Source organism: Delphinus delphis, chromosome 5 (assembly GCF_949987515.2).
Source record: "Delphinus delphis chromosome 5, mDelDel1.2, whole genome shotgun sequence".
Taxonomy (NCBI): domain Eukaryota; kingdom Metazoa; phylum Chordata; class Mammalia; order Artiodactyla; family Delphinidae; genus Delphinus; species Delphinus delphis.
Window position 1 is genome coordinate 8,352,405 of NC_082687.1, and position 24,764 is coordinate 8,377,168.

General features: G+C 42.2%; 1 protein-coding gene across 2 annotated transcripts in view; it reads right to left on the reverse strand.

The window, feature by feature from the left end:
* The window catches only part of FAM13A (family with sequence similarity 13 member A), a 336,376-nt gene that overhangs the window by 25,714 nt on the left and 285,898 nt on the right, over positions 1-24,764 (reverse strand). For both annotated transcript variants that reach the window (XM_060011983.2, XM_069540673.1), the window contains 5 exons: positions 20,456-20,532; positions 20,038-20,080; positions 10,970-11,117; positions 1,319-1,532; positions 665-803 (listed from right to left, as the gene is read on the reverse strand). In XM_060011983.2, coding sequence (XP_059867966.1) covers positions 665-803; positions 1,319-1,532; positions 10,970-11,117; positions 20,038-20,080; positions 20,456-20,532 — 621 coding nt within the window. The remainder of the gene's footprint in view (positions 1-664; positions 804-1,318; positions 1,533-10,969; positions 11,118-20,037; positions 20,081-20,455; positions 20,533-24,764) is intronic.

The window sequence follows — 24,764 nt, forward strand, 5'->3', positions numbered from 1 at the left end:
ATGTGGGATCTTCCCGGACTGGGGCACGAACCCGTGTCCCCTGCATCGGCAGGTGGACTCTCAACCACTGCGCCACCAGGGAAGCCCTATCTGGTTATTCTTGATGCTTTCAAAGAATTCCTTAGAGGCAAAATTCTGGATTTTTATGATCATGGACTTCTATGAGGCCCATGGCCTCTTTTCCTTTATTTGTAGGGTTCAACCTGTCAGGCTAACAGGATAGAAAGCAGAGGGGTATACAATATTTTACACTACAAACACCACGAAAAATGCCTTTTTTGCCACTCTTGTGAGAAATACTAAGGATAGAGCTGAGAGTAGAATGAGGTCAGTACTAATAAAATTTTAGAAGATAATCCTGAATTACGTTTTAGGCAAGCGAAATACTTCAGTTAATGATTTTTCCCGTCCCTGTTCACTGATCAATTTACAAGACGTTGAGGAAAGCATTCAGTTCCTTTGTAAGGATACACCCGTGCAAGGAATTTGCTGATACATGATGTCTGGGGTTTATCAGGGTTTATTACCCAGTGCTTCGTGCCTTTCTGTTTTGAGATTCCCTAGAAATTTCCCTTCCCCTTTATCACTCCTCTGACTTGCTGACACTCAGATACATCACGTCGAGGGAGGCGGGGGACGGAGGGAAGCTGGTGAGGATGCTTACCCTGTACTTCCGCTCTTCTTCGAATCTGTCTTCAAACTTTCGGATCTTCTTTTTCAGGCTCTGAATCCTTCGCGTGAGCTGCGCAGGTGTCAGGTCCTCTTGCCCATCGTCATAGGAGCCCAGAGAGGAGCTGCGTCGCCTGTGAGGGACACAGGGCGGGGTCAGCTTCCCTAGGAACAGTCACCGCCTGCTGGGAGGGGCTCTGGGGATGGGATGAAGGATGGGGTAGACAGGGGTGGGCGGGACCGTCCACACCGCGTTTATCCTCTCGAATAAAAGAAAGCTGACTGCTAATTCATGTTGTGACCTTGAGCTCTGCATGTCCTGCCTTTGCCATAGGTCCAGTCTTCTCCAGCTCACCTTTACACTCGGCGAAGCTAGGACTGAAATGTGCACAGTGGACCTCACGGTTAAATATGAGAGAGCTCTGGAAAGGAGGGGCTGATGGAGATGCAGCTGATGATGCTGTCGTTGGGCCACAGGTCAAGTGAAAAATTACAACAGAGGATGTGCACTAGGATGGAGAGTCTCAAATATGTTCCTCCATCTACGTACGACTTAATTAAAAAAACTACTAGCCATCAGCAACATTCCTAGGTCTTCTAACGTTACAGGGATGGTACCTTTGCGCATCTGCGACATAAAGAAACACACCTCATGAAAGGATGGGAATTGGGGGGAGAAGGGGGCACTTCCGTGTCGTCCAGGTACTGCCTGCTCTGCCCGTAAGCGTAGAAGCGGGGAGAGAGCATGGGGCCGCTGTCCTCATCCAGGAGCTGCCGAATCAGGCGCCCTGCCTGCGGGGAGAGGCGTGCTTCGTCAGCGTGTACACTCTCCTGCTGCCACGAGGAGAAAGCCGGGGTGGGCTCTGGAAAAGAACAAGGGTAAGAGGCCAAATGGTTCTTCAGAGCACGCTTGTTTTCTGAATGCATCAGGAGGAACTGAACTCGGGAGGCACATTTTATTTATTTGTTTAGTTTTCGTTTGGCTGTGCTGCACGGCTTACAGGTTCTCAGCTCCCCAACCAGAGATAGAACCCGTGCCCCCTGCAGTGGAAGCGCAGAGTTCTAACCACTGGACCACCGGGGAATTCCCAGTTTCACAGTTTAGATGGAAGGTTGTAACTCGGGACACTATGCCCTGACCGGAATCGGCAAATCTAACTGACAGCCATCATCTACCCTCTGTCTCCACCCTCACTTGCCTTCAAAAGAGAATGTGCTAGGGGTGCCCTTAGGAACAGTGCGTGCTTCCAACTTTCCCCACAGATCCCTGTTGGTAACTTCTCCATCGGAGGGTGTTATGGAAGAGAAACTCACGTGTGCCTGGGAGCGAGTGGTTTGGCATCATGGCTGGACATCCCTCACTGAAACCACTAAGGAATCACATGAACCTTGTGAGACCCCATCGGTTTAGGAGTTTACGGCCTCCGCTGAGGTCATTCAATAAGCTTGTTTTGTGCGCTTCTGCTTAGCACATTAGGATTTAGCATGTTTAAAACACATGCTCTGTACTTGAAACCTCAGAGGCTACTTAAGACTACAGTTAAAGTAAGATACATGCATAAAATTAGTCAGAAAAAAAGAAAGCCTTACAAAGGACAAATCAGTATGAATTATTTTAGACACCCTTGAAAAAAAAACAGACTTAGCACAAAATCCTGATTTGTCATTTTGGGAGGGAATAGGATGATATTGGTTTCCCTTCGCTGCAAGACCCACCTCAATGTATTTCTTTCCTCATTAAAAAAATCCTATCTGACATATTTTCGGGATAGATCTCAGATGATGTAGGGTATTTCATTTGTAATCCTCTCCTTCATTAAAAGAACAAGAAAAGATTACGCTTTAAATACACTTGTGGATACTGTGATTTACACAAGGCCGGAATTTGGCCATGATCTTAAATTCTGGGATTCCCACAGTTTGAATCATGGAACAATTGCTCCTTCAGCTATCAAAGTATTTCTAAAATCTACAAAATTATCTTCAACAAGTGCTTACTCAGTATTTTACTTCAAAAGATCATACTGTAATCACGGAACATTAAAGCTGGTTGAAACTTCATACATCATCTAACCTGGTGACTTTTCAAAGCTGGCTGCACATTAGGGTCACAGAGAGAAGTATAAATAACTCCTACCGTACAGGTCCTCACACCACCCAATTGGGCAGAATTTTTAGGTGAGGGTCCACATTTGTGTGAGACACACACACGCAAACACACACTCTCTAGAAAGCTTCCCAAGTCTTCCAAAATGCAGTCAGGTTTGAGAACTACCGATTCAATCCAACGGATTACACATAAGGACACTGAAACCCAAAGAATTCCAGAGCAAACACCTAATCAATGACAAGAGTTGGGTCTAGAAACCCAGTCTCCTATCCTCCAGGACAGTGCTTCAATTCAGAATGTGCCAGGTGCTTCAAGGACAAGGATGGCTGTCTTAAAAATATTTTAAACCCCACAGTACAGCAGAAGAGTTAGGCGCATTAATTTAAAAAAATGAACCTCATGTGGGATGAGGCCCACAGGTTCTCAAAATTTAAAGACAACCAAGTTATCTGGTAACACAGATGATACTATAAATACTTTGAAAAATGAAAGCATGTTAAAGACAGAGTCTTGCCTATCGAGTCTTAAAGAGTGGCAGAGAATATGCTGGTAGATAGACACAGCTAAAGCCGGAGACGAACAGAAGTTGTTTCATTGTTTGCACTGACGCTGTCGGCTGCCCCCCCCCCCCCAAGTGGCAGAGCTCAGATACGAGCAGCTCTGGAAATGCCAACAGGAAAGAGTGAAAATGGATTGCGAGGTGAGGGGGTATGAGGGAAGGAGAAGGTGAGTGGAAAGCAATTCCTAGAAAAAGAACAAAAATGTAGTATAAAGCTGCAGAAGACGGGACTATTTAGCTGAGTAGATGACATCGTCTATTTCATGATATTTCATAAGACAGGAGTAATTTTCTATAAGGACTAAAATCAATGGAACCAGGACAGGGAAAGGGTTAAGATGACTTGAACAGTAAAGCAGCACGCAACCACCTCACTGCCAAGTGGCAAAGGAGCAAAACCCCTGGGGGAAGGGCTCAGTGGTTGGTGAGGACAGAGGGCATCAGCTAAACAAAGTCTGATGTTGATGTTGGCATGGGTGTGCTGTCTACATTTCTCCTCATCAAAACTCAGTTTGAAAAGGTGTTACTTGAGGTCCTGAAGCCCTTTAATCTGTCTGAATCTAGCAGATATCACTCTTAAAAAATATTACAACTAATCTCTGCTTTGAGCTTGAACTCTGTGGTCTCTGTGCACCAAAATTTCTGCAAAGACAGTATGTGTTTGTGACCATTAACCAAACATGTCTCCAGTAAAAAATATACAGTGATCCTGAGTTAACTACAAAATACTACTCATGTGCTTGTTGATGCTTTGTGACTAACATGGGGCCATCCCTCAGACTGCCTTTTTGTTAACACAGCTGTCTTCTGGGGCTCCATTCTGACCCATTGCTTCACTGACAAGAAGACAAAATGTGTCATTTTCCTAGTGTCACCAGTGGTATATATAAAGTACATGGCTAAAGATATTGTAGCTTATGGGTGACACTGTTTCTTGAATTCACTTTTAAAATTTTTACCTTTTACTGTATGATTCTGTTTATTTTTTAATTGAAGTATAGTTGGTTTACAATGTTGTGTTAATTTCAGGTGTACAGCAAGGTGATTCAGATATATATGTATACATATATATACACACACACACACACACACATACACACATGTATATTCTTTTTTAGATTCTTTTCCATTATAGGTTATTATAAGATATTGAATATAGTTTCCTGTGCTATACAGAAGGCCCTAGCTGTTTATCTATTTTATTTGTTCATTTATTTATTTATTATTATTTCTTAACATCTTTATAGGAGTATAATTGCTTTACAATTGTTTACCTATTTTGTATACAGTAGTTTGTCTCTGTTAATCCCCAACTCCTAATTTATCCCTCCCCATCCCCTTTCCCCTCTGGTAACCATAAGTTTGTTTTCTATGTCTGTGAGTCTATTTCTGTTTTGTAAATAAGTTCATTTGTATCATTTTTCTAGATTCCACATATTAGTGGTATCATAGGACATTTGTCTTTCTCTGTCTGACTTAGTTCACTTGGTATGATAATCTCTAGGAAATTCACTTATTTAAAAATGAGAAATAGGGCTTCCCTGGTGGCGCAGTGGTTGGGAGTCCACCTGCCGATGCAGGGGACGCGGGTTCGTGCCCCGGTCTGGGAGGATCCCACATGCCGCGGAGCGGCTGGGCCCGTGACCATGGCCGCTGAGCCTGCGCGTCTGGAGGCTGTGCTCAGCAACGGGAGGGGCCGCAGCAGTGAGAGGCCCGCGTACCAATCAATCAATCAATCAATCAATCAATAAATAAAAAAGGAGAAATATAAGACCATTAAGAATTTCAACCTTATAAGCTGGGACGAAGTGAGAGAGAGGCATGGACATATATACACTACCAAACGTAAGGTAGATAGCTAGTGGGAAGCAGCCGCATAGCACAGGGAGATCAGCTCGGTGCTTTGTGACCGCCTGGAGGGGTGGGATAGGGAGGGTGGGAGGGAGGGAGACGCAAGAGGGAAGAGATATGGGGACATATGTATATGTATAACTGATTCACTTTGTTATAAAGCAGAAACTAACACAACCATTGTAAAGCAATTATACTCCAATAAAGATGTTAAAAAAAGAAAAAGAATTTCAACCTTAACAAAATAAAAAGACGTGTTTCATCATTAGCTGCAGATAGAACAGAAGTTTCTCACCTATGCCATATGAAATGCTTAAATGATTTCTCTCTCCTTTTTCTCTTTCTTTCATTCTATAAGTCTTATAATTTAAGGCTCCTACTCAAAAGAGTTATATAATTACATGTAATACATAGTTCAATATAACTAAAGAATCAGTAAGACCAACTATCCCTCTGTTTTAGTTTGAAGTGATCTAAGAATACAAGGCTATCTCATGTTTTGAGAGTTGGCGCTCAAATAGAATAACAAGAACAAAGCGAGAACAGCCCTGTAGTCCGTGATAGCACGTCCTATGCATTACCTACCTGCTTAGAGAGCGAGTTTGAGACTGTGTTCACTGACCATTCCCCACTGAGGGCTTGGGAAATATTTTATATTTTAATCAGTAATTCTAGAGCAATGAAACAGACAAATATGTTGCAAGACAATTATTCAAAGGAAAAGAGAGAAGAGTTGAGGCTTCAAACTGGATTTTCATCTTAAAGGACCACATAAAACAAAAGCGTTTTCATATCTGGAGCAGAATTCCCTGGGTACGGTGGTTTTGGTTTTAGCCATGTGTCTGGTCACAAAGAACTCTGGGCTTAAGTATGGCACGTCTATTAAAAATTAATCCGCCCAGGTCAGCTGACATCACAGCAGGTCAGAAATAACAGAGATAAAAGCTGCATGCTTGCTACCTAAGTAATAAAAAAGAAGAGATCCTGGGGGAGTTCCGGTTCAGACACTTACAGCACACATGGAAATGAAGGAGATTCACTGCAGGAAGAGGGAATACAACTCTGACTAATGCTAACGTGATCACTGGGACATAGCTCCTCTCTGCTTAGCTGGCTGGATCCATTTACTACACAAAGAAAACTGACTACTGATGATTTATCTCTAAGAAATCTGCACAGAATTAAGGGAGCTGATGCTTTCCATGTCTCATTACCACCTATGTACATGCTATTTAGAGCCATTCCTACTCGTCGTGATGTCGCACTGTCTTCCCAGGAGGCTCCTCGGCAGCACTGGAGGTCCCTGCACATCCCAGATGCAGAAACGTGGAAGCCCCACTGGTGAGGGGTCTTCACTGGGGGAAGCCTTTCATAAAATTTTCCTTAGAATTCCAAAATTTAATCTTAGAACAATGGCTGTCCTATTAAATTGTTCCAATAGTCTCGCAAACTATCAAAGTTAGAGGGAAACTTAGTAACCATCAATCCGAAATAACATCAACTAGGTCCATCATTAATAAAATAATGCCATCTGCAAATGGCATTATTTTATTCTTTTTAATGGCCGAGTAATATTCCATTATATATATATGTACCACATCTTCTCTTTCCATTCCTCTGTCAATGGACATTTAGGTTGCCTCCACGTCTTGGCTATTGTAAATAGAGCTGCAATGAACATTGGGGTGCATGTTTGTCCTACTGAGTGAAGTAGGTCAGACAGAGAAAGAGAAACATCGTATGACATCCCTTATATGTGGAATCTAAAAAGAAATGATACAAGTGAACTTATTTACAAAACAGAAACAGACTCACAGACTTAGAGAACAAACTTATGGTTACTGGGGGGAAGGATGGGGGGAAGGGATAGTTAGGGAGTTTGGGACTGACATGTATACACTGCTATATTTAAAATGAATAACCAGCAAGGACCTACTGTATGGCACAGGGAACTCTGCTCAATGTTATGCGGCAGCCTGGCTGGGAGGGGAGTCTGGGGGAGAGTGGATACATGTATATGTATGGCTGAGTCTCTTTGCTGTGCACCTGAAACTAACACAACATTGTTAATTGGCTATACTCCAAGAGAAAATAAGAAGTTAAAACAAACAAAAAAGCAACATCAGCTAACACTCACTCAGTGCCCAACAAGTGACTGTGCTGAGTACTCTGCATACGTTAGCTCATTTAATCCTGCAAAAACATACTAAGTAGATACTACTGTAGTTACTACACGTTATTAGGTACTGTGTCACTTATTACAAGATGGGGAAGCTGAGGCCCAAACGGAGAGAGGCTGACTACCTTGTCCACAAAGCTGATTAAGTGGTAGAGCCATGATTTGAACTCTCGATGTGTCTGCCTCTTAACCTCATGGTCCGCTGCCTGCCGCGATACTGAACTGGCACTGCTTAGAAAGAGGGTGGAAGTCAGGAGACAATGATCTTGAATCATCATGTTGCCTCTTTTAGCCTCAGCTTTCTTAGCTGTATAATGGGAGGGCTCAACTGTAAGAGCTTGAAGATCCCTGGCTTCTCTATCATTTTTTTTTTTAGAGAATTTCCTTTCTACAGTGATTTTTGATAAGCAGTAAGTGATGAATAAGATATCTGAAGTATTTTATGTCCTTTAAAAAATGTTCTTTCAAAGCTGATTTCACCAGGACAAACCTAATAGAGTAACCGAGTGTTTACATCTCAGTCCTTCCACAAGGGGTGGAAATCAACATGAATTGGCCGATTAGGAACATTCTAATTATGTAACTCTCAAGGACTTTAAAGAAGGAAGACGAGTTCACTTGATTTGTGTATTCGTTTAATTTTGGAGAGCGGAAACCCTAGTAAGAGTGATGATGATGTTGCTGTCACGTGGACAGATCAAATAATGTGCCCTAATACATAGCTACACGTAGAGAAAAAAGAAGATCAAGCATGTGTTATGTATCTGTCAACAAGCACAACGAGACCGTGATCCCACATGCTCTTTGAGAGGGTTCCACTCTACGTAGCCTATGGAACCTACTATCAGTTTCATTTTTCTTTGTATTTCCCTGATACCATATGCCCCAGAAGCCAGAGAGCATCATTTCCACGTGGGAGCATACACGGCGGAGAACAGTACGAGCAGGCTGCTCATTAAGTACTGTCTCACCTGATATTCTGGGAATGAGAATGAACTATGGCTCGGGGATGGAGAATAAGCAAACCAAAAAGAGGGGGTTACACTACACGGTGGTCTGGAGACTAGTGACGGAGACCTATCGAGGGACACTGGCTCATACGGTTTCGGTAACTACTCCTTTTGTTTATGTATTTTGTTGCACTGGTTTCACATCCACCGTTTAAATTAGTGCCAAGTTAATTCCTTACTGGGAAGCCACCATGTTGTTTCTTACTGAAGCTATAGAAAAAGTGGTTCAGTTCAGTGACTGAACTGACTGCTCACATCTTAGCCACGCTTTATGCAAAAATTCCTTTGACTAGACTTACAGCTATATTACTGCTATAATGTAAAGTGGACCTTTAAAATAAATGAATATATATATAAATATAGTGAAAGCAGTAACTAAATGATCTAAACAGCCTTGAAATGAATCCACGTAGATTTCTGAGATATGCAAGTTCAATGACAAATGCAGTAATCGGCAAAACAAAAACAAAAACAAAAACGTTAAAACTACTTATTTCATAAATTACATGGATAACACAATTCACATTCCCAAGCACAGTAAAATGTATTTCTTTCTCTCCATAAGCTTTAAAAATTTCATCTAGGGGCTCCCCTGGTGGCACAGCGGTTGAGGGCCCGCCTGCCGATGCAGGGGACGCGGGTTCGTGCCCCGGTCCGGGAAGATCCCACATGCCGCGGAGCGGCTGGGCCCGTGAGCCATGGCCGCTGAGCCTGCGCGTCCGGAGCCTGTGCTCCGCAACGGGAGAGGCCACAACAGTGAGAGGCCTGCGTACCGCAAAAAAAAAAAAAAATTTCATCTACTTTTCCAATACAAAATATAATAAAATATTGGTCCCTTCATCTTATTTTTTATCTGGCAGAAAGTTCTTTACGTTAAGTGATGAAATAGTTTTAAGGAAACAATAAGTTAGCTTTCACCCGCTCTGGAGAGATTTTTCAGTTTTATATTTAGCCTCTTTAAGTGTGCTGGAAGAGACTATAAATTTATGATTAACCAAAGTAAAAACAATCCAACACCTGAGTCCACTTCAGTAGGAGGAGGAAGAATCTACCTTCCCCTTTCCTCAATAAATCATCAAGATAATATGGCCAATGTGAATTCTGACCCAAAGTCCTAGTTTTTATCTAGAGCTGTATGTTAATGATATGAGGAGACCATATTCTTGAAACCCAAATATAGCACTGATTTTGGCTACTGTTTTTGTTTTATCTGGGTGACAGTGGCTACCGTGGGACTTTTTTGGTGGGGTGGTAAGGTGGTTTTTAATGCATGAATGAAAAGCACACCTGATTATTTCAAAGTACACAAAAGAACAACAACAAACAACAGCCAGGAATGGATCTCTTAAAAACAGAACAAAAAACCCAGAATTCTTCCCAGTGGACAGATGATGGGCTAGGACGATCTGACAAAATCCCAGAGCCACTGCTTAATGACATGGGGAAAACAAAACAAAACAACAACAGAAGGAACTGGAACACGTTTCTGAGATTGCAAGGAGGGAAAATGAGAATAAAAAACCAGTTTGATTTTGTTTCCCTAAAGCCCGATGCAAGGAGCATCACGGGTGCCACTGTTTTTCACCTTGTGCTCTTTTGAGATCATCTTTTGGCCCTTCACCTAAGATCGTTAACATAATGAATACTTTTTGGTTAAAAAGGGGTGGGCAGAAGACAAGAAACTCCGGTGCTTTTGAAAAAGACTGATTTTCTTAATAGTTGTCATTCTCTGCTAAGTCATTGTGTTAAATCAGGCTGCTGTTCTGAACTCAGGAGCACAATTTCTCCCTCTCTGTAGGCTTCAAACACACATACGGCCTAGAGGCAGATGGGCACTTATTTTGGACACACACTGATATGTTTGGATGCAGACACATGGAAAATGGAAGAACAGCAGCTTGACAGAACTGCTGCAGGATCCTCCCTGAAACACAGTTTTGACAAGATGAGGATACCCTCTTCTTCCGCAGAAGTAAATTTCTAACGTTTTTGTCAAAAGTCTGTAGAAAAACCAATCTAAAGCAATGTATTACAGGCTTTCAAGAAGAAGCACTTTTATTCAGTGCTTTCCTGATAAGCAAATTCCTTGTTTGCTAACCTGGATTTAAAAATTCTATCCATAAAAACAAACATAGAATCAAAGCAGATCAAAATCATCTTGAAAAATGGGAGGAGACTTAGCCAAGGAGGTGGATGGTGGGCATGTAGCAGGGGGAAGCAGTTACACTGACAGCAAACCCTAAATGCACACCAGTTCCCTATTACTCAGCTTGTACTCCTAGAGGGAAAAAGGCACTCACACATCAGCACCCCTGGAGAGTCAAAATGAGAAAAAAAAAAAAAAAAGGACTGCAAGGTGACACTATAATAAAGGATAAGCACATTTTCTTTCATAGATTGCAGTTACTCTTGGCAACACTGAACGTGACACATTCCTATGTCAGGGGAAGGATTTTCAGTCATTTAGAAATGTGGTTTACTTCTGCACACACAGCTCTCGCTCTCACCCACACATCCAACATGCTTCTCCTTTCTGCTAATTTACATATGCTTTTCCACTATTAAATCATCCAAACAGCAGACGACCTTACCTTCCCAGCTCTTCTCATCGCACAATGCAGTCAGGTCCAGCTCCGGCACTCCGGAGACAAAGCTCTCTTGCTGGTCATCAGCATTTGGAGTCCTCTGCAGCTTGCTGTCAGGTAGGCTGGGACGCTCCTGGATCTTCATGGTGGGGTCCTGAAATAACAGCACAACGTCCCCAAATCTTTACTGCTCATCAAAGCCCCCAAACGTCCGCAGCAATTCCACTCCTGCTGGGTGAAACCTCCCAAGCCACAGCTGCTGATGTCCCCCGCACGGAAACCGAAATCATAGGTTGATGCCCCCTGGATGCTAGCTGGCCACTTGCATGCAAAAAGCGACCATCCGTCTGCGCTCCTTTAACTTTGCTTCTGGAAGAAAGACAAGATGCTTTCTGCGGCTGCTCTTCCTGATAACTGCTGGCAGCTGACAGTCTGGATGATTACTGACTGGGGCCAGGAAGGAGGGAAAAGGAGTTTGTGTTTCCTTAAAGGAGGACGGCTCTCCAGACTGTAAACGAAAACCCAAAACTCAGCTAGTGCCGTTGCCAAGGCTGCAGCAGCAACATGGTGTCTCCTGCACGCAGACTTCCTTGCCCCTTAGGTAAACAGTGCTGCAGGGCCAGGAGCGGAGGCTGTGTACACGTGTGCTCTCCTGCTGGCCCTGCAGGCTGAGATCCATTAAGCGGGGCTAGCTGCACATTCCCAGATTTCCTGTGGTTGTTTTTGCCTCGAGTGTGGGGAGAACAGACTATTTATGGAGGAGCTCTGGGTATGCACTGTTGCGCAAATTCAGACGGCAAGGGGGTCTGGTGTCGCAGCTAGCAGCTAAGCGGTAAGGAATACACATTCTGGAAATGAGCCAAAATCACACGGGGAGCACGACTTTTTTTTTTTTAAGTAAAAAGGCAAGAGCTGGCAAGTCAGAGATGCATAATTTATACCTTACAAATATGCAACTGTGGCTTGTTTCCTTGGTTTTGTTTATTGGTGGCGCGCACACCAGGCTAGGATGTCTGGGGGATGGGAAGACTCTCCCCCAAAGGCTGCTCTTTTAGCTAAGTGATTTCATGTTTAAAAAACTGCATTGAAATTTAGTCTTTTTTACCTTGTCCTCTGGCATCGGGTAAAACCCAACCACTGCCATACTCTCCTCTCTCATAAAATTACAAATAAAAGTGTTGCCTCAAAACACAATTCTCAAGTAGCACAGATCTGTACAAACGATTTTCTTTGAGAATAACCGGAAATTTATTTTAGCAAATATACCATCATTAAATAAAAACAAACAAACATCTGGAAATCATAAATGATTCTGTTAATGTATGAGAAATATTCTGATGCTTAAAATAAAGCAGTACTAAGACTTCCACCTCCTTTTAATAGCTATTCACCCTCCTTTGATATCACCAGGGGAATAGATAGGGCTTTTACTACTATATTTCCATGAAACGAAGCATTCTCTTTACATTTGGGATAAAATGAAATATCACCAATCAGTTCATGATAAGCTACTGAAAGATGCAAATGCTAAGTAAATCTGGGGCTTTAAGACACTTTAAACATTCTGCTTGTCTATTGTAGGGGAAAAAACACACAGATTATGCATTTATGTCACAAAAATCATTTGTTCCCTGAGCTGAATCCTAAGTAGACAGAGTTGAATGACCCAATCTGGTGCTCAGCTTTTTAAAAGTTACAGCATCAGTTAGTCACCTATCGTGTGTGTGTGTGCGTGTGTGTGTGTGTGCGCGTGTGTGCGTGTGCGTGTTAGAACCTCATACCGCAAATAAACATTTTGTCAATAAAGATCCCTAATAACTGTTACACTTAGAGACAGATAAAAGGGAAGAACATGAGATATGATTCCATGTGGTAAGTACGGCACTTTCTTCACGAGGAACATCTTTGCAGCCACTGACCAGCAGAGGAGTGGACATGCGTTTTCCCTCCGGGCAGACCTGGGATTGAAGCGTGACTGACGTTTAGTAGCTCGGTGCCCTAGCTGAGCCATTTCGCTCCTCTGAGCCTCCATTTCCTAATCTATAAGACGGCATTGAAAACACTAACCTGGCAAGGTTCCTTTGAAGATCTGAGAGAAGGTATGAAAGGCCTCTAGCACGGTGCCTGGAGCAGAGCCACACAAATGGAAGCGATCCCTCTTTTTATTATTATTAGGCACCACAGGAAGATGAGTAAAATATTGCTACATCTCAAAATGCTCAAGAGAGGAGTGGGAGAGGAGGCATATAAACTGCAATTCGAGGTGCAACATGCTACGACAGGGCGGGGCAGAGTCTTAGACGCATTATGAAAAATGATTAGAGAAGAGAGCCACTTGCGTTCCCATCATGGATCAACAACAGCGTCTGGGGGCTGCGTGGGCCAGAGAGCACTTCATACAGAGAGGCGGGCAGGAGTGGGGGACAGTGACCACAGGAAACGAGAGGCTTGGGTGCCGGTCCTTAGCACACGTGACGAGGGGGTCGGACGAGCGGCTGGGCTGCCAGACGCCCTGCATACTGGGCTAAGTTTGGATTTGATCCAGTGGTAGATAATGGAAAGTCACTGAAGGATTTACAAAACTGACTCATCCTGGAGAAACGTGCGTTTTCCAGGCTGATGCCTCAGGCATGGGAACGCACGCTGCTGGGAAGACCCACAGCCCTCAAGCCGGGCTCACAGGCAGCTGGCACCCCCTGCTACACCAGTCACCGGCTCTGCTCCCCCTGGTCCCTGTGTCCCCTCAGGGCACTCAAGAGTCCTGCAGTGCTTGACAGGACGTGTATAAAATCCCCCAGTTCCACAAACACACAAGCTAATTGAAAACGTGTACTCTTTATGATTGCCACATCCAAATTAGCACCAACCGCAAAGTGAGAAAACTAAAATTAGAAAATTCTTCCTTAGTTTTTTCCTCCGGAACGTATGGGTTCACTCACTCCTTCAACAACAGTGGGTTGGTGCACCCACTCTGTGCCGGGCTCTGTGTGAGACATGCAACTATGCTCAGGGAAGCTCTGGAAACTCGACTTTGGTGTGAGGCCACGGCAGTCCACCTTGTGAATCGGTGAGCTGCCCTTCACGGTGTTCAAGCCAAGTCTGGGCGTTAGAAATGCAGGAGAGGGAGCGATTACCACCCTGGGTAGGATGTTGGGATAGACAACCTTGATAGGACTCTACTATTCTGACAAAGAGAATCAGGTCAAAATTGTACTAGTTTATTCAATTATAAGAATATGTATCACATATTATATACCTATAACAGGGCTGCCTATGATATGTCAGGTGCTAGAGATACAAAGAGAAAATTTAGTTACTCATTCATCTAAGAAATAATTTTTGAGGGCCTTCCATGGGCTTGACAGTTTTTTAGATGTTGGAGAAATTTCAGTGGCCCAAGTCAAGTCTCTGTCCTCATAAATCTTAAAGAAGGGGACAGTTAATAAAGAAAAAAAAAAAAAAAGTCAGGTAGTGCTATGGACATGGAGAAAACAAAGCAGGGTAAGGAGGATGATGGAGGTACGGGCCACGGCCTGCTGTTTTCTTGGGTGGCCAGGGACAGTCTTTCCAGTAAGGTGATGTGTGAGCAGAGACACGAAGGAGATGCTCTTCTGTGGGAAGAGCATTCCAGGAAGAAGGAAAGCAAGTGCAAAGGCCCTGAGGCACGGTCATCTTGTACGTGTTGAGGAACAGCAAAGAGGTCACTGTATCTGGAGTCAAGCAGAGGCCAGTCAGGGCCATCAGTTATGCGTGCTTAGGACGTGCACTGTACCATCTGCAACGGGGTGTCATTCACACCGCAGACCTGTATTAACTCACATGAGCTTCTGGGCCCCCCGGCTGATCTGCACAGCAAGGGAGGGATGCGTCCTACGCAAACCCACAAGAGCTCGCACAGCCACGGACACACTCGGCAGGGCTCACTCGCCGGCACGTCCACCCACGCGCTGCTGCGCTGCTGTGCTCCGAGCAGTCCCCGGGGCTGCTCATTCACTTGCCTGCTGCAGCTTTAGGCCTGACTCCCAGGTTCTGATCTCGGAACCAGACACAGTCACCTTGCCTGTGGTTGCAGGGTGGGCTGCTGGTGTGGTCCCAGGGTTTACAGGCACGTGGAGCTCAGGATACTGCTCGGAGGCTACACAGGCTCGATAGCAATACACTAGCAAAAACCTACCCGTCCTTCAAACGTCTGTCAGGCTCGTCTGGGTGAGGCACCTCACCAGGTTGTTTCCCACTCTCTAACACTGCTTATTGCAGAGTATCGTGCCTGTCTACTTGCTTGTCTGTTTCTCCGGCTAGATCATTACTGTTAAAATGTCAAGGACGTTCTTAAATACCAAAATATTTTTGGTTTCAACTTTTGTTGTTTACACAGATTGTATCTTCAGTTAAATCAGGGTAAATACATTCATTTCACACTTATCAACTCAGAGATCCTTGTGCTGTGATGTCACACGCTAAACCCTTGTCCAAAATGTGGCACCATACGAAAACATGCTAAATATTCATGTCATGAAATAAACTGAGGGACTGGCTCTTTGGAGAGACAATAGGGTATGTGAGATATGGGTTTTAGAGTAAGAGACTGGAGTTCAAATACAGGTGACCAGTTGCAAGATCTTCAGTGAGTAAACTTCTTTGTACTTGAGATTCTTTTCCTCTCATACAGGAACAAAACTTCATAAAGTTGTGAAGATTAAGTGAAAAACATGTAGCATAAAAACAGCCAGCCCGTAATAACTGTAGAAGAAATGCTAATTCCATTTATACGCTACCTCCCCTTCCCATTCATTCATTGGGCAAGTGTTTATTGAACATGTACTATGTGCTAGGTACTGGAATTAAAGGGATTAACAAGATAGGGGATTTGGGGTGGAAGGGATTCACTGATCACATAAGTGCCAAGTCACATGCATGTTATAAAAGAAAACCACAGGGTGCTCGCGAGCAAATAAGAGAGAGCTCATTTTGCCTGGGGCCGCACGTGACATTTCACATTCAGGGAAAGGAACCATTAACTATTAGTCCATCCACCTGATCCCTGTTAGGACTTGTCCCTGTCTGGCTGGGCCCGGCTTTTTCTCTCCTGACTTTATTGATCCTGCTCTTGCCCTGGCATCAAATCGCTGGTGAATTTTTGTTCTACCCCTTCTCCCTCCCTACACAGGATTTGGATAAGCAGCAGTAACTACTAGCTCACCAGAGCGGGACAGGACAGTATCAGTGCCCTGCACAAGGCAGTGTGCACAGGAAGGAACCACACAGAGTTAACAGAAGGGCCACATGGAAGCATAAACATTTACTGCTTGGCTTGACAATAAAGGAAAATGAACATAACAAATTCCCCCAATTCATCTGAATCGTGAAGCTTCTGTAGCCTTTCGAGACTGGATGGAATTGGAAAGGAATCTACACAAATAGAGCTTTTATATTTTTTCTGGTTCTGATACTAAAGCCAGTAACAAATCCTAAAGCTTCCATGATATACAGTGAAACTGAAATAACAGAGTCATCCGTTTCATAAACACTCGTAGACAGGGATATTTCCGAAGTCATCTCAAACCTTCTCAGGGCAAATAAAAGCCTGCACTTAAGCTCTTGTGACAATTAATATTAATTCTTACGCTTGATTAGAAAGTCTTATCTTCTCTCCCCAGTTTTTTTTTTTTTTTTTTGGAAGCAGGATAAGAAAAAGGGAAATAGTCTTTTGTTTATTATGAATGTCCTGTTTGTTATCAAAGGTATGCTTCTAAGCTCTTTTAAAACAGTAGGCTTAGAAAGCATAAAGAATGTAAAAATATCTTGAAAGAATTTAACACTTCATCAACCGTAAACTTCTGACTACAAGGACCTCTTCCAGGTAATGTAATACCCATCCATGTACTTAATAATTTTTACATGTTTTGCTTTCTTCACAAAAAGATTAAGAATAAGGTTGTAACTTTACTAGTCTGGATTTTAGACGGAAGCCTAAAATATTTGCACGACAGAAAATAACTTACTGAACGGAATCAAATTGAAGCGTAAGGTATACACTCCACTGTAAACTGAACTCTGAAAATGTTTCAGTGTTGTCTTTCAGAATCTAGAAATTGCTAGTTTGAAGGACAACCTCTCTCCTGGATACTTCCAGTTGTCAAATGAGTTTAAAAACAAACAGAACAAAGTCTTTGAACTCCACATGCTCAGGGAACAGGGGGCTTCAGCTCTTGCACATGTTATCCTATTTCATCCACAGCCCAACGGTATTTTATTAAAATGTCAGCCTTTCCAAAGCTTAGCTGAAGAAATCATACTTAAATCTTTGACATTTTGAAGGGACTCTTAACATTTTTCCCCATCGCCAATGTGTCACTAGACGAATTTTAATGCAAACCACATTAAGAAATTCAGATGACCTAGAAATGGATGACTCTCATTGACCAGCCGAGATCTCAGCAGACTCTGTTTTTGGATAAGATAAGTTGTATAATTAAAAGAAAGTAAAAAGACGTGCAACGAAGTATAGGCCCATGTTTACTCTTCAACACATGCCTTCAAACAAAAACACACTTAGGGCTGCAAAATGATTATTTAAAACATGAAGTCACAGCTGTGCAGGCATTCGCCTTTGAGCAGCAGACTCTGAGCCAGCCCCTCTCTGCTGAGGAGAGAGGAGCATCTGTGACGGTGAAGGTTAGTGTTCCTCGTTCTGATGAAAATACCAGTGAAAGAAGAAAGACCAAGCACCTTTCTCCAAGAGCTGTCATCTGCCGTGTTATCGTATATGAATCTGGGCGTTTATAAGGAAAAACTTCAAGGGCAATATTAATGAGGACAAAATCTGCCTTAATGGAAAATGAAATCGGAAACATCATCATATCCATTCACAGTGGGCATGTAAATTCTAGCATCTCAATCTGATGCTCTAGGAGACTTGGAAAAAGTAACAAACAGAATTCTACTAGGGGTAACCAACCTCTAGACTTCCTTTCCATCTCTGAGATTTAGGAATTAGTGCGATATTCTCAGAAAACCAGACTAACTATTTGGGTTGTATAAGTTCTAGAAAGTGCTCCATATATTAAAAAGTAGGAAATTATGATAGACTGTAGACAAGGGAAAGAGGTTTAAAAATGGAAGACAGATCTTTTCACAGTCCTTCATTAGTAATAAAATACATTTCTTTCAGTGAAGGAGACACATGCCGTCACAAGTCGAAACACAATCCTAATCTTGTGGAGTGATGTCTTTTTTCCCTCCTTTGGTGCAGTTGTGAAAGAAAGATGACACAGAGAGCTTAGTCTGGATTTTAACTCACTGCCTAATTTTATCTCCTAGCTGAAATTACCATGATTACAATGACTATTACTAGTGAGTGCTTCAGGAGTGCCAACAGTGGGCTAGGTGCTGACTGGTAAATGTACATGCACGACACAAGTAAGAATAGATCCTGGCCCATGGAAGAAAGACTTGAGATTCCTTCCCCATGATGCATCCTCTGCTGGGGGAGCTGTCCACAAAAACACCGAGGTAAACGGAGTTCAGCACCCATTTTGTTTGGGTGCCACTTGGAATTTATGAGTTAGTTACATAGTTCATCCACAAAGGCCGCTCTCTACCCTTTTATCTCCTAAAGGATACGAGGCATAAAAGGGAATAACTGAGAAGAACTCTCTAGGAGGCTGTTAAAGCCATTTTCTTTAAAATGAGGTTCAGTGGCATGCTGAGTAGGTGCTTGCTGTGGGCAGAGGAAGAGAGCAGAGAAAGGAGGAAACAGAAGGAAACTAAAACAACACTATCATGGGGATGCTGGGCTCTGAAAAAAGGTGACTAGAGCCAAGGAAAGAAGGTCTGCTTGTTGCGTAGGTCTCAAGGAAGGATGCATAAACGAGTTGGAAATAAGAGATGAAAGCAGTGGCTCAGAATCTGTCAAGTCAAAAAGCAGCAGCCTCTAGCCTCCCTTCCCTTCGTCTGGCTGGTTAATGAAGGAGTGCACGTGAGAAACTGCACAGAGGAGATACGAGGCGTCTAGGACACGGCGGAGGCGGGCTGTCAGGTGGCCATTCATTTCTAGCAATTTTATGCCAAATTTTACATGAGTGGGCATTTTTCTAATAAGGGGGTCCACAGCTTTTGAATTCTTCATTTGCTAGACTGGAAAACTTTATGGAGGTAGGAACTGCAGCTGTTATTAAATCCCAGCTCCTAGCACGTCACCTGCACATAGTAGGACTCAATATATATTACTGGATAAATCCATCAGTGGGTTAGGTTAGTGCATAAAAAAGATGAACAATCACTGGGTTAGACGGGAAGTTCTATGTATAATTAATAGATCAAGAGTCAGAATCCAAGAACAGGTTGAGAAACGCTTTAACCCTTGCCAAAAAGAAAGCTGATTAATAAGATTGAAGGCGCAGCTGGAAGCATTTGGAAGTACTGGGTTACACACACATGCATGAATGAAAAATAAGGCTCAGAACCCTGAATGGAAGCCAGCGTTGGGAGCAAAGGAAACCAAATACTTGGGTCAGCAAGGCTATGCCCCCAGAGGACAACAGGGAAGCCAGGAAGGTCACCAAAACTTTAAGATCTAGACCACAGAAGGGAGTGAGATATTCTTTCTCTGTTGTCTACTTAAAACAAGACACAAAACTCAGAAAATGAATTGGATTTAATAACTTGAACTGATTTTACGTTAATTTGAAAATTAATGAGATCATCTCTTTGACACATCCACTAAAATTCACTATTTATTTTAATCACTTAAAAACTGCATGAAATCATGGAAAATAAAACTAGTAGCTTTGGTATTTGTTTTGTCTTATGTTATGGAAAACCTAAGGAGTAATCCCCATGCTATTAAAGTTTATCCTCACAAGCAAAATGAAAGAATTTCAAAAGCAAAAGAGTGGAGTTCTTCTGATTTCTCAAGGAACCTTCATGTCTTGGCATTTGTCTTTCTCACCAATCCCAATCCCGTCACTGAATGTCATCACCCCTTATTGATAAGCTAATAATGCTTCACACTAACTCTCAAGAATGTAGGGACAGACCTGTCACAGTCAAAATCTTACTTGTTAGCTACTCACCTCAGAATGCTGGGTCTGTCTGCAGTCCTTTTCATTTTCTTTGCTACAAACAAAATATCGTAAGATGTCATTCTGTTTTATAACAATGCTTTTCATTCATTGAAATTATGATTTCATTTATTTTAGAAGCTCAGTAGCTCTAAATAAAATTCTTATGAAATTCAAAAACAAAACAAAAACATTCATCACAACGAAACAAAACTAGAAACAACACAAAACAGGAATACGGTTATCTGCCTTTAACAGCACCACGGCAGATTTTTCCATTTAAACATTTTCCTCGCTATAAAATACTGTTGGTAAACATATAGTCCTTTAATTCTACTCCTTTTAGTTCTTACAATGCACATGGCACTAAATGAAAAAAAAGTCTATTCACATTCTTATAAACAGTGTAAGGAGAAAACTCTCAAATTACCTTCCATCAGATGTCAGTTCAACATCATCAGGTCCAATCCTTTCAGGAGATGGTGTGGGATTGAGACTTTCCATATTCTGTAACAAAACGAACCATTTGTTGCCCAGTAGGAATGGTAAGACGTATGCAACAACAGACCCGCCTTTCTTTAAAATAGAAACATCGGATAACAAGCAGATATTACTTCTAGTCATCAGAGTCCTATCTTGAAAATTATGACAGTTTATTAGACACTGCTGGCATAAAATTATATGCTGAACTTTACCATTCCATTAACAAAGATATCTGATAGCACCACAGAAATGGTCACTGTGGTCTATAACGTTCTTGTTAGTTATTATCCACATTTTATAGCTAAGCATAAACAAAACCCAGACTCCCAGAATACCAGGGTGGCATTAGAGCTAGACTTGAGGAATCTGACCTCCAATGTGATCAGAAGCCAATGTAACATTCATTGTCTATTTAACATCTTTTCAGTCTATATTGACAGTATGATCTGGGGTAATATGTAGCTTGTATCTAAGCTATCAAATAGCCGTAAGAAGACATGGAGTTCACTTGAGAACCTTTCTTTCTGTGATATTTAATGTGAATCTTTATATTAGCCAAGATGGACAAAAAATATAAACACGAAACTTACTTCAAATAGCGTGTATTTCAGGCTGACCAAGAGGGCTTAATGCTTTATCAGGAGGTATATTTGTAAGGTTTTCTAACTGCCTCTGTAAAAACGGCCAACAGTTTCTAAATACAACTCGGGTGACTGAGCACAAAGTAAGCCGTCCCCAGGCAGGAAGATTACAAATATGCAAACAGGAGCTCGTTTACATTCGGGAGACCCAAATACAGAGATGCCTTGGAGATCTGGAACTGAATTCCGTTGAAGTCAAAGATTCATATCTGCATTAAAAGACCATTAAGCACAATCCATGTATTCTGTGTTACCAAAATAAAGAACACATAGCGAAGCAACGTGTATTCATCTACATGTTTATAATCTCTCCTTGTGAAAAGCCCGTCGGAAAGTATATCTGATTAAGGTTCACAATGATCCCATGAAATTGAAATATACAAAAATCTTCACAAAATAAGACTGGATAACTAATCTTTGGCTTGTAAATATTTTCCATTTATGGTGGTGTGGCCAACCTGTCTGGAATTCTTAAAGTTTAAAACCCTAGGCTCGGGACTTCCCTGGTGGTGCGGTGGTTAAGAATCCACCTGCCAATGCAGGGGACACGGGTTCGATCCCTGGTCCAGGAAGATCCCACGTGCTGCGGAGCAACTAAGCCCGTGAGCCACAACTACTGAGCCTGTGCTCTAGAGCCCGCGAGCCACAACTACTGAGCCTGCGCACCACAGCTACTGAAGCCCGCGTGCCTAGAGCCCGTGCTCCGCAACAAGAGAATCCATCGCGATGAGAAGCGCGCGCACCGCAATGGAGAGTAGCCCCCGCTCGCCGCAACTAGAGAAAGCCCGCACATAGCAACAAAGACCCAACGCAGCCACAAAACACAAACAAAACCCTAGGCTCCATCAAGAATAAAAACAAAGGGAGACAGCATCCCATAATAGCTCTAATGGTGGCTTTGGAGCCAGGATGTTTCAGTTGGAATCTTAGCTCCACCATTTACCAACTGTAAGACCCTACCTGACTCTCAGTTTCCTCATCTGGAAAAGGGGGATGGCAACAATAAACATAGGGTGGTCATAGGATTAAATGAGATAATACACGTAAAGCACTAAAATAATACCTTGTACTTTTAATGAATAGTAGCTGTTGTTGTTGATGTTATTATGACTTCTAAAACTGTGAAATCTCCAAGGAAATATTTTGCTTCTGTTTACCCACAGTTAAGATGATGTTCTAGGAACTAGTAAGACAGTGATTGTGTCTGCCATTACTGCCCACCGATTTACATGTTTAGATAATTTACACAGTTAGATAATTTTAGAATGGATCTGAGAAATAAAGAAGAAATTATAACCACATCCAATTATACTTACATTTTTATATCTCTAAAGTTTGAGTTAGAAGAGGCCTCTCTACAATGGCTCTCATGAAGCCAAAGTGTAGCTGCTCTTATTACCTGAATGTGATCTTCCTCATAAAGAGGGATCTATGACAAAGAATCTTTGTTCTCATTGGTAATCTTCAATAGATTATCAAAATCTTTAGTGTAAGATCTAGTGCAATAGCATTAGGTTTTCCTGATGCTCTGAAACATGAATTCCTAGGGGAAGCACAACCCTCCACCTTCAGATCACTTTAAAACACTATCAATGAAATACATTTATAATTACAGTAAATACAAATGACTATTTCAGCAGAAATAAAAACCTTCAGGGCTTCCCTGGTGGCACAATGGTTGAGAGTCCGCCTGCCGATGCGGGGGACACGGGTTCGTGCCCCGGTCCGGGAAGATCCCACATGCCGTGGAGTGGCTGGGCCCGTGAGCCATGGCCGCTGAGCCCGCGCGTCCGGAGCCTGTGCTCCGCAACGGGAGAGGCCACAACAGTGAGAGGCCCGTGTACCGCAAAAAAGGAAAAAAAAAAACCAACAAAACCTTCACGTTGAGGCTAAGAGATATTCAGAAAGAAGGAAGAAAAAATAAACCATAGTATTATATAAATTTAAAGATACTTCAGTTAGAAAAATGTTAGAAGACTGATTTTTTTCCCAAAACAGAAAGAAGCAAGATTTAAGCAATATAGGTTTTGAGAATTATAGAAAAGAGACAGCTATGTTTTACAATAAAAAGCTCTGAGAAAAGCAGGTGTGAAATGTGAGAAATTTTAGTTGATTTCCAGGGTTAAAACAAGCAGTAACTTCAACTCCCTCGCCCCCCACCCCCGCCACTTTTTAAAAAATGTTTGATCTGTGTGTTTTATACCTCTCCAAGGACCTGAGTTTTTAATACATGTAACTGACAAAGGGTGACTTTCAGTATTGTTCAGTATTCCTCTCTAAAGCTTTACAATAATTCCAGTTTTCATGTTGTCCTCCACATGACTGAGACTAGTGAATATTCAGTCTGCTTTCACCAAAGCAGCATGCAAGTACACCGTGTTCCTTTGCTAAGGTAGTTGGGTTGCCCCTATACCTTTGGGAAACAGGAATCTGGGAAGAATGTGTTACAACTGGCAACCTACCCTAATTTTTTCAGAAGGAAAATAATAAAGGTAGTGAAGATCCAGGAGTAGAGTAACAAAAGTACCTATTACCATGGCTGCAAAGCATTTTATAGATTCTAACTTGCATCCTTTGCCTAAGGGTTTAGGGAGGGAAGGTTAAGAAATAGATCAGCAATTTCCCCACATCACTGAGATGGGGGAAGGGGAAAATGGAACGTACAGGTCAAAATATTGGCTGAAATGTAGAAAGCTTCCATTGTAAGAGAATTATGCTACTGGACTTTCAAACGCTCTGTAGTTGTTAATAGTGCTGGTCTTATGAGAAACGCCGACTCCACGCCTTTTGAAGGTTTTAAACTGTTTTATGTCCCAAACACTTCTCTAGGTGTGGTAAAAGAGTAGGTCATCGATGTTTTCATTTATTAAAGTTGAAGTAGTACAATTCTTATTAAAAATAATGACTTATTACATTAACTTAATTTTAATTAGTCTTCTAAAGTTAGGATCTTTTAAAGGTAATAGGTAATTTTAAGAAATAGCAAAGAACAGATTACGTCTTTATGTAGAATGTGATAAATTTGCTTTTAGAATTGCATTAAAAAAAGACAGATAGGACTTCCCTGGGGTGGTCCAGTGGGTAAAAACTCTGCGCTCCCAATGCAGGGGGCCCAGGTTCGATCCCCGGTCAGGGAACTAGATCCCACATGCCACAACTAAGACCTGATGCAGCCTAAATAAATAAATATTAAAAAAAAAAAAGACAGCTAAAGCCTAGTTCTGCCTCATAGAAGGCCTACCAGTGACTTTCAAAACATACAGATTTTCTATGATATAATTTACTTGGACAATTTTTGGGTGTCAGAAGAAACAATTTTAAGAACCACTCCCCTCAATCATAAAAATGACCTCAAATCTATAAAGAGCAAAAGCTTTGAAAAAATTAGCTTTAAGACTGTGGAATTTACTTTCAATTTTTTCCCCTGGCCCCATCTCTGTTTTGGCATTAACAGCTAGGCTCCAAACTTGTTTGACCACTGAAGCACTTGAAAACACCTGGAGCAAAAACAAATTTGTCTTCTAAAACTATAAAATGCTGACAAAGCCTTTACAGAGGACACTCAAACAATGCCTTCGCTCAGTATACAAACAGCTCAGTCTGAAGGCTGCATGA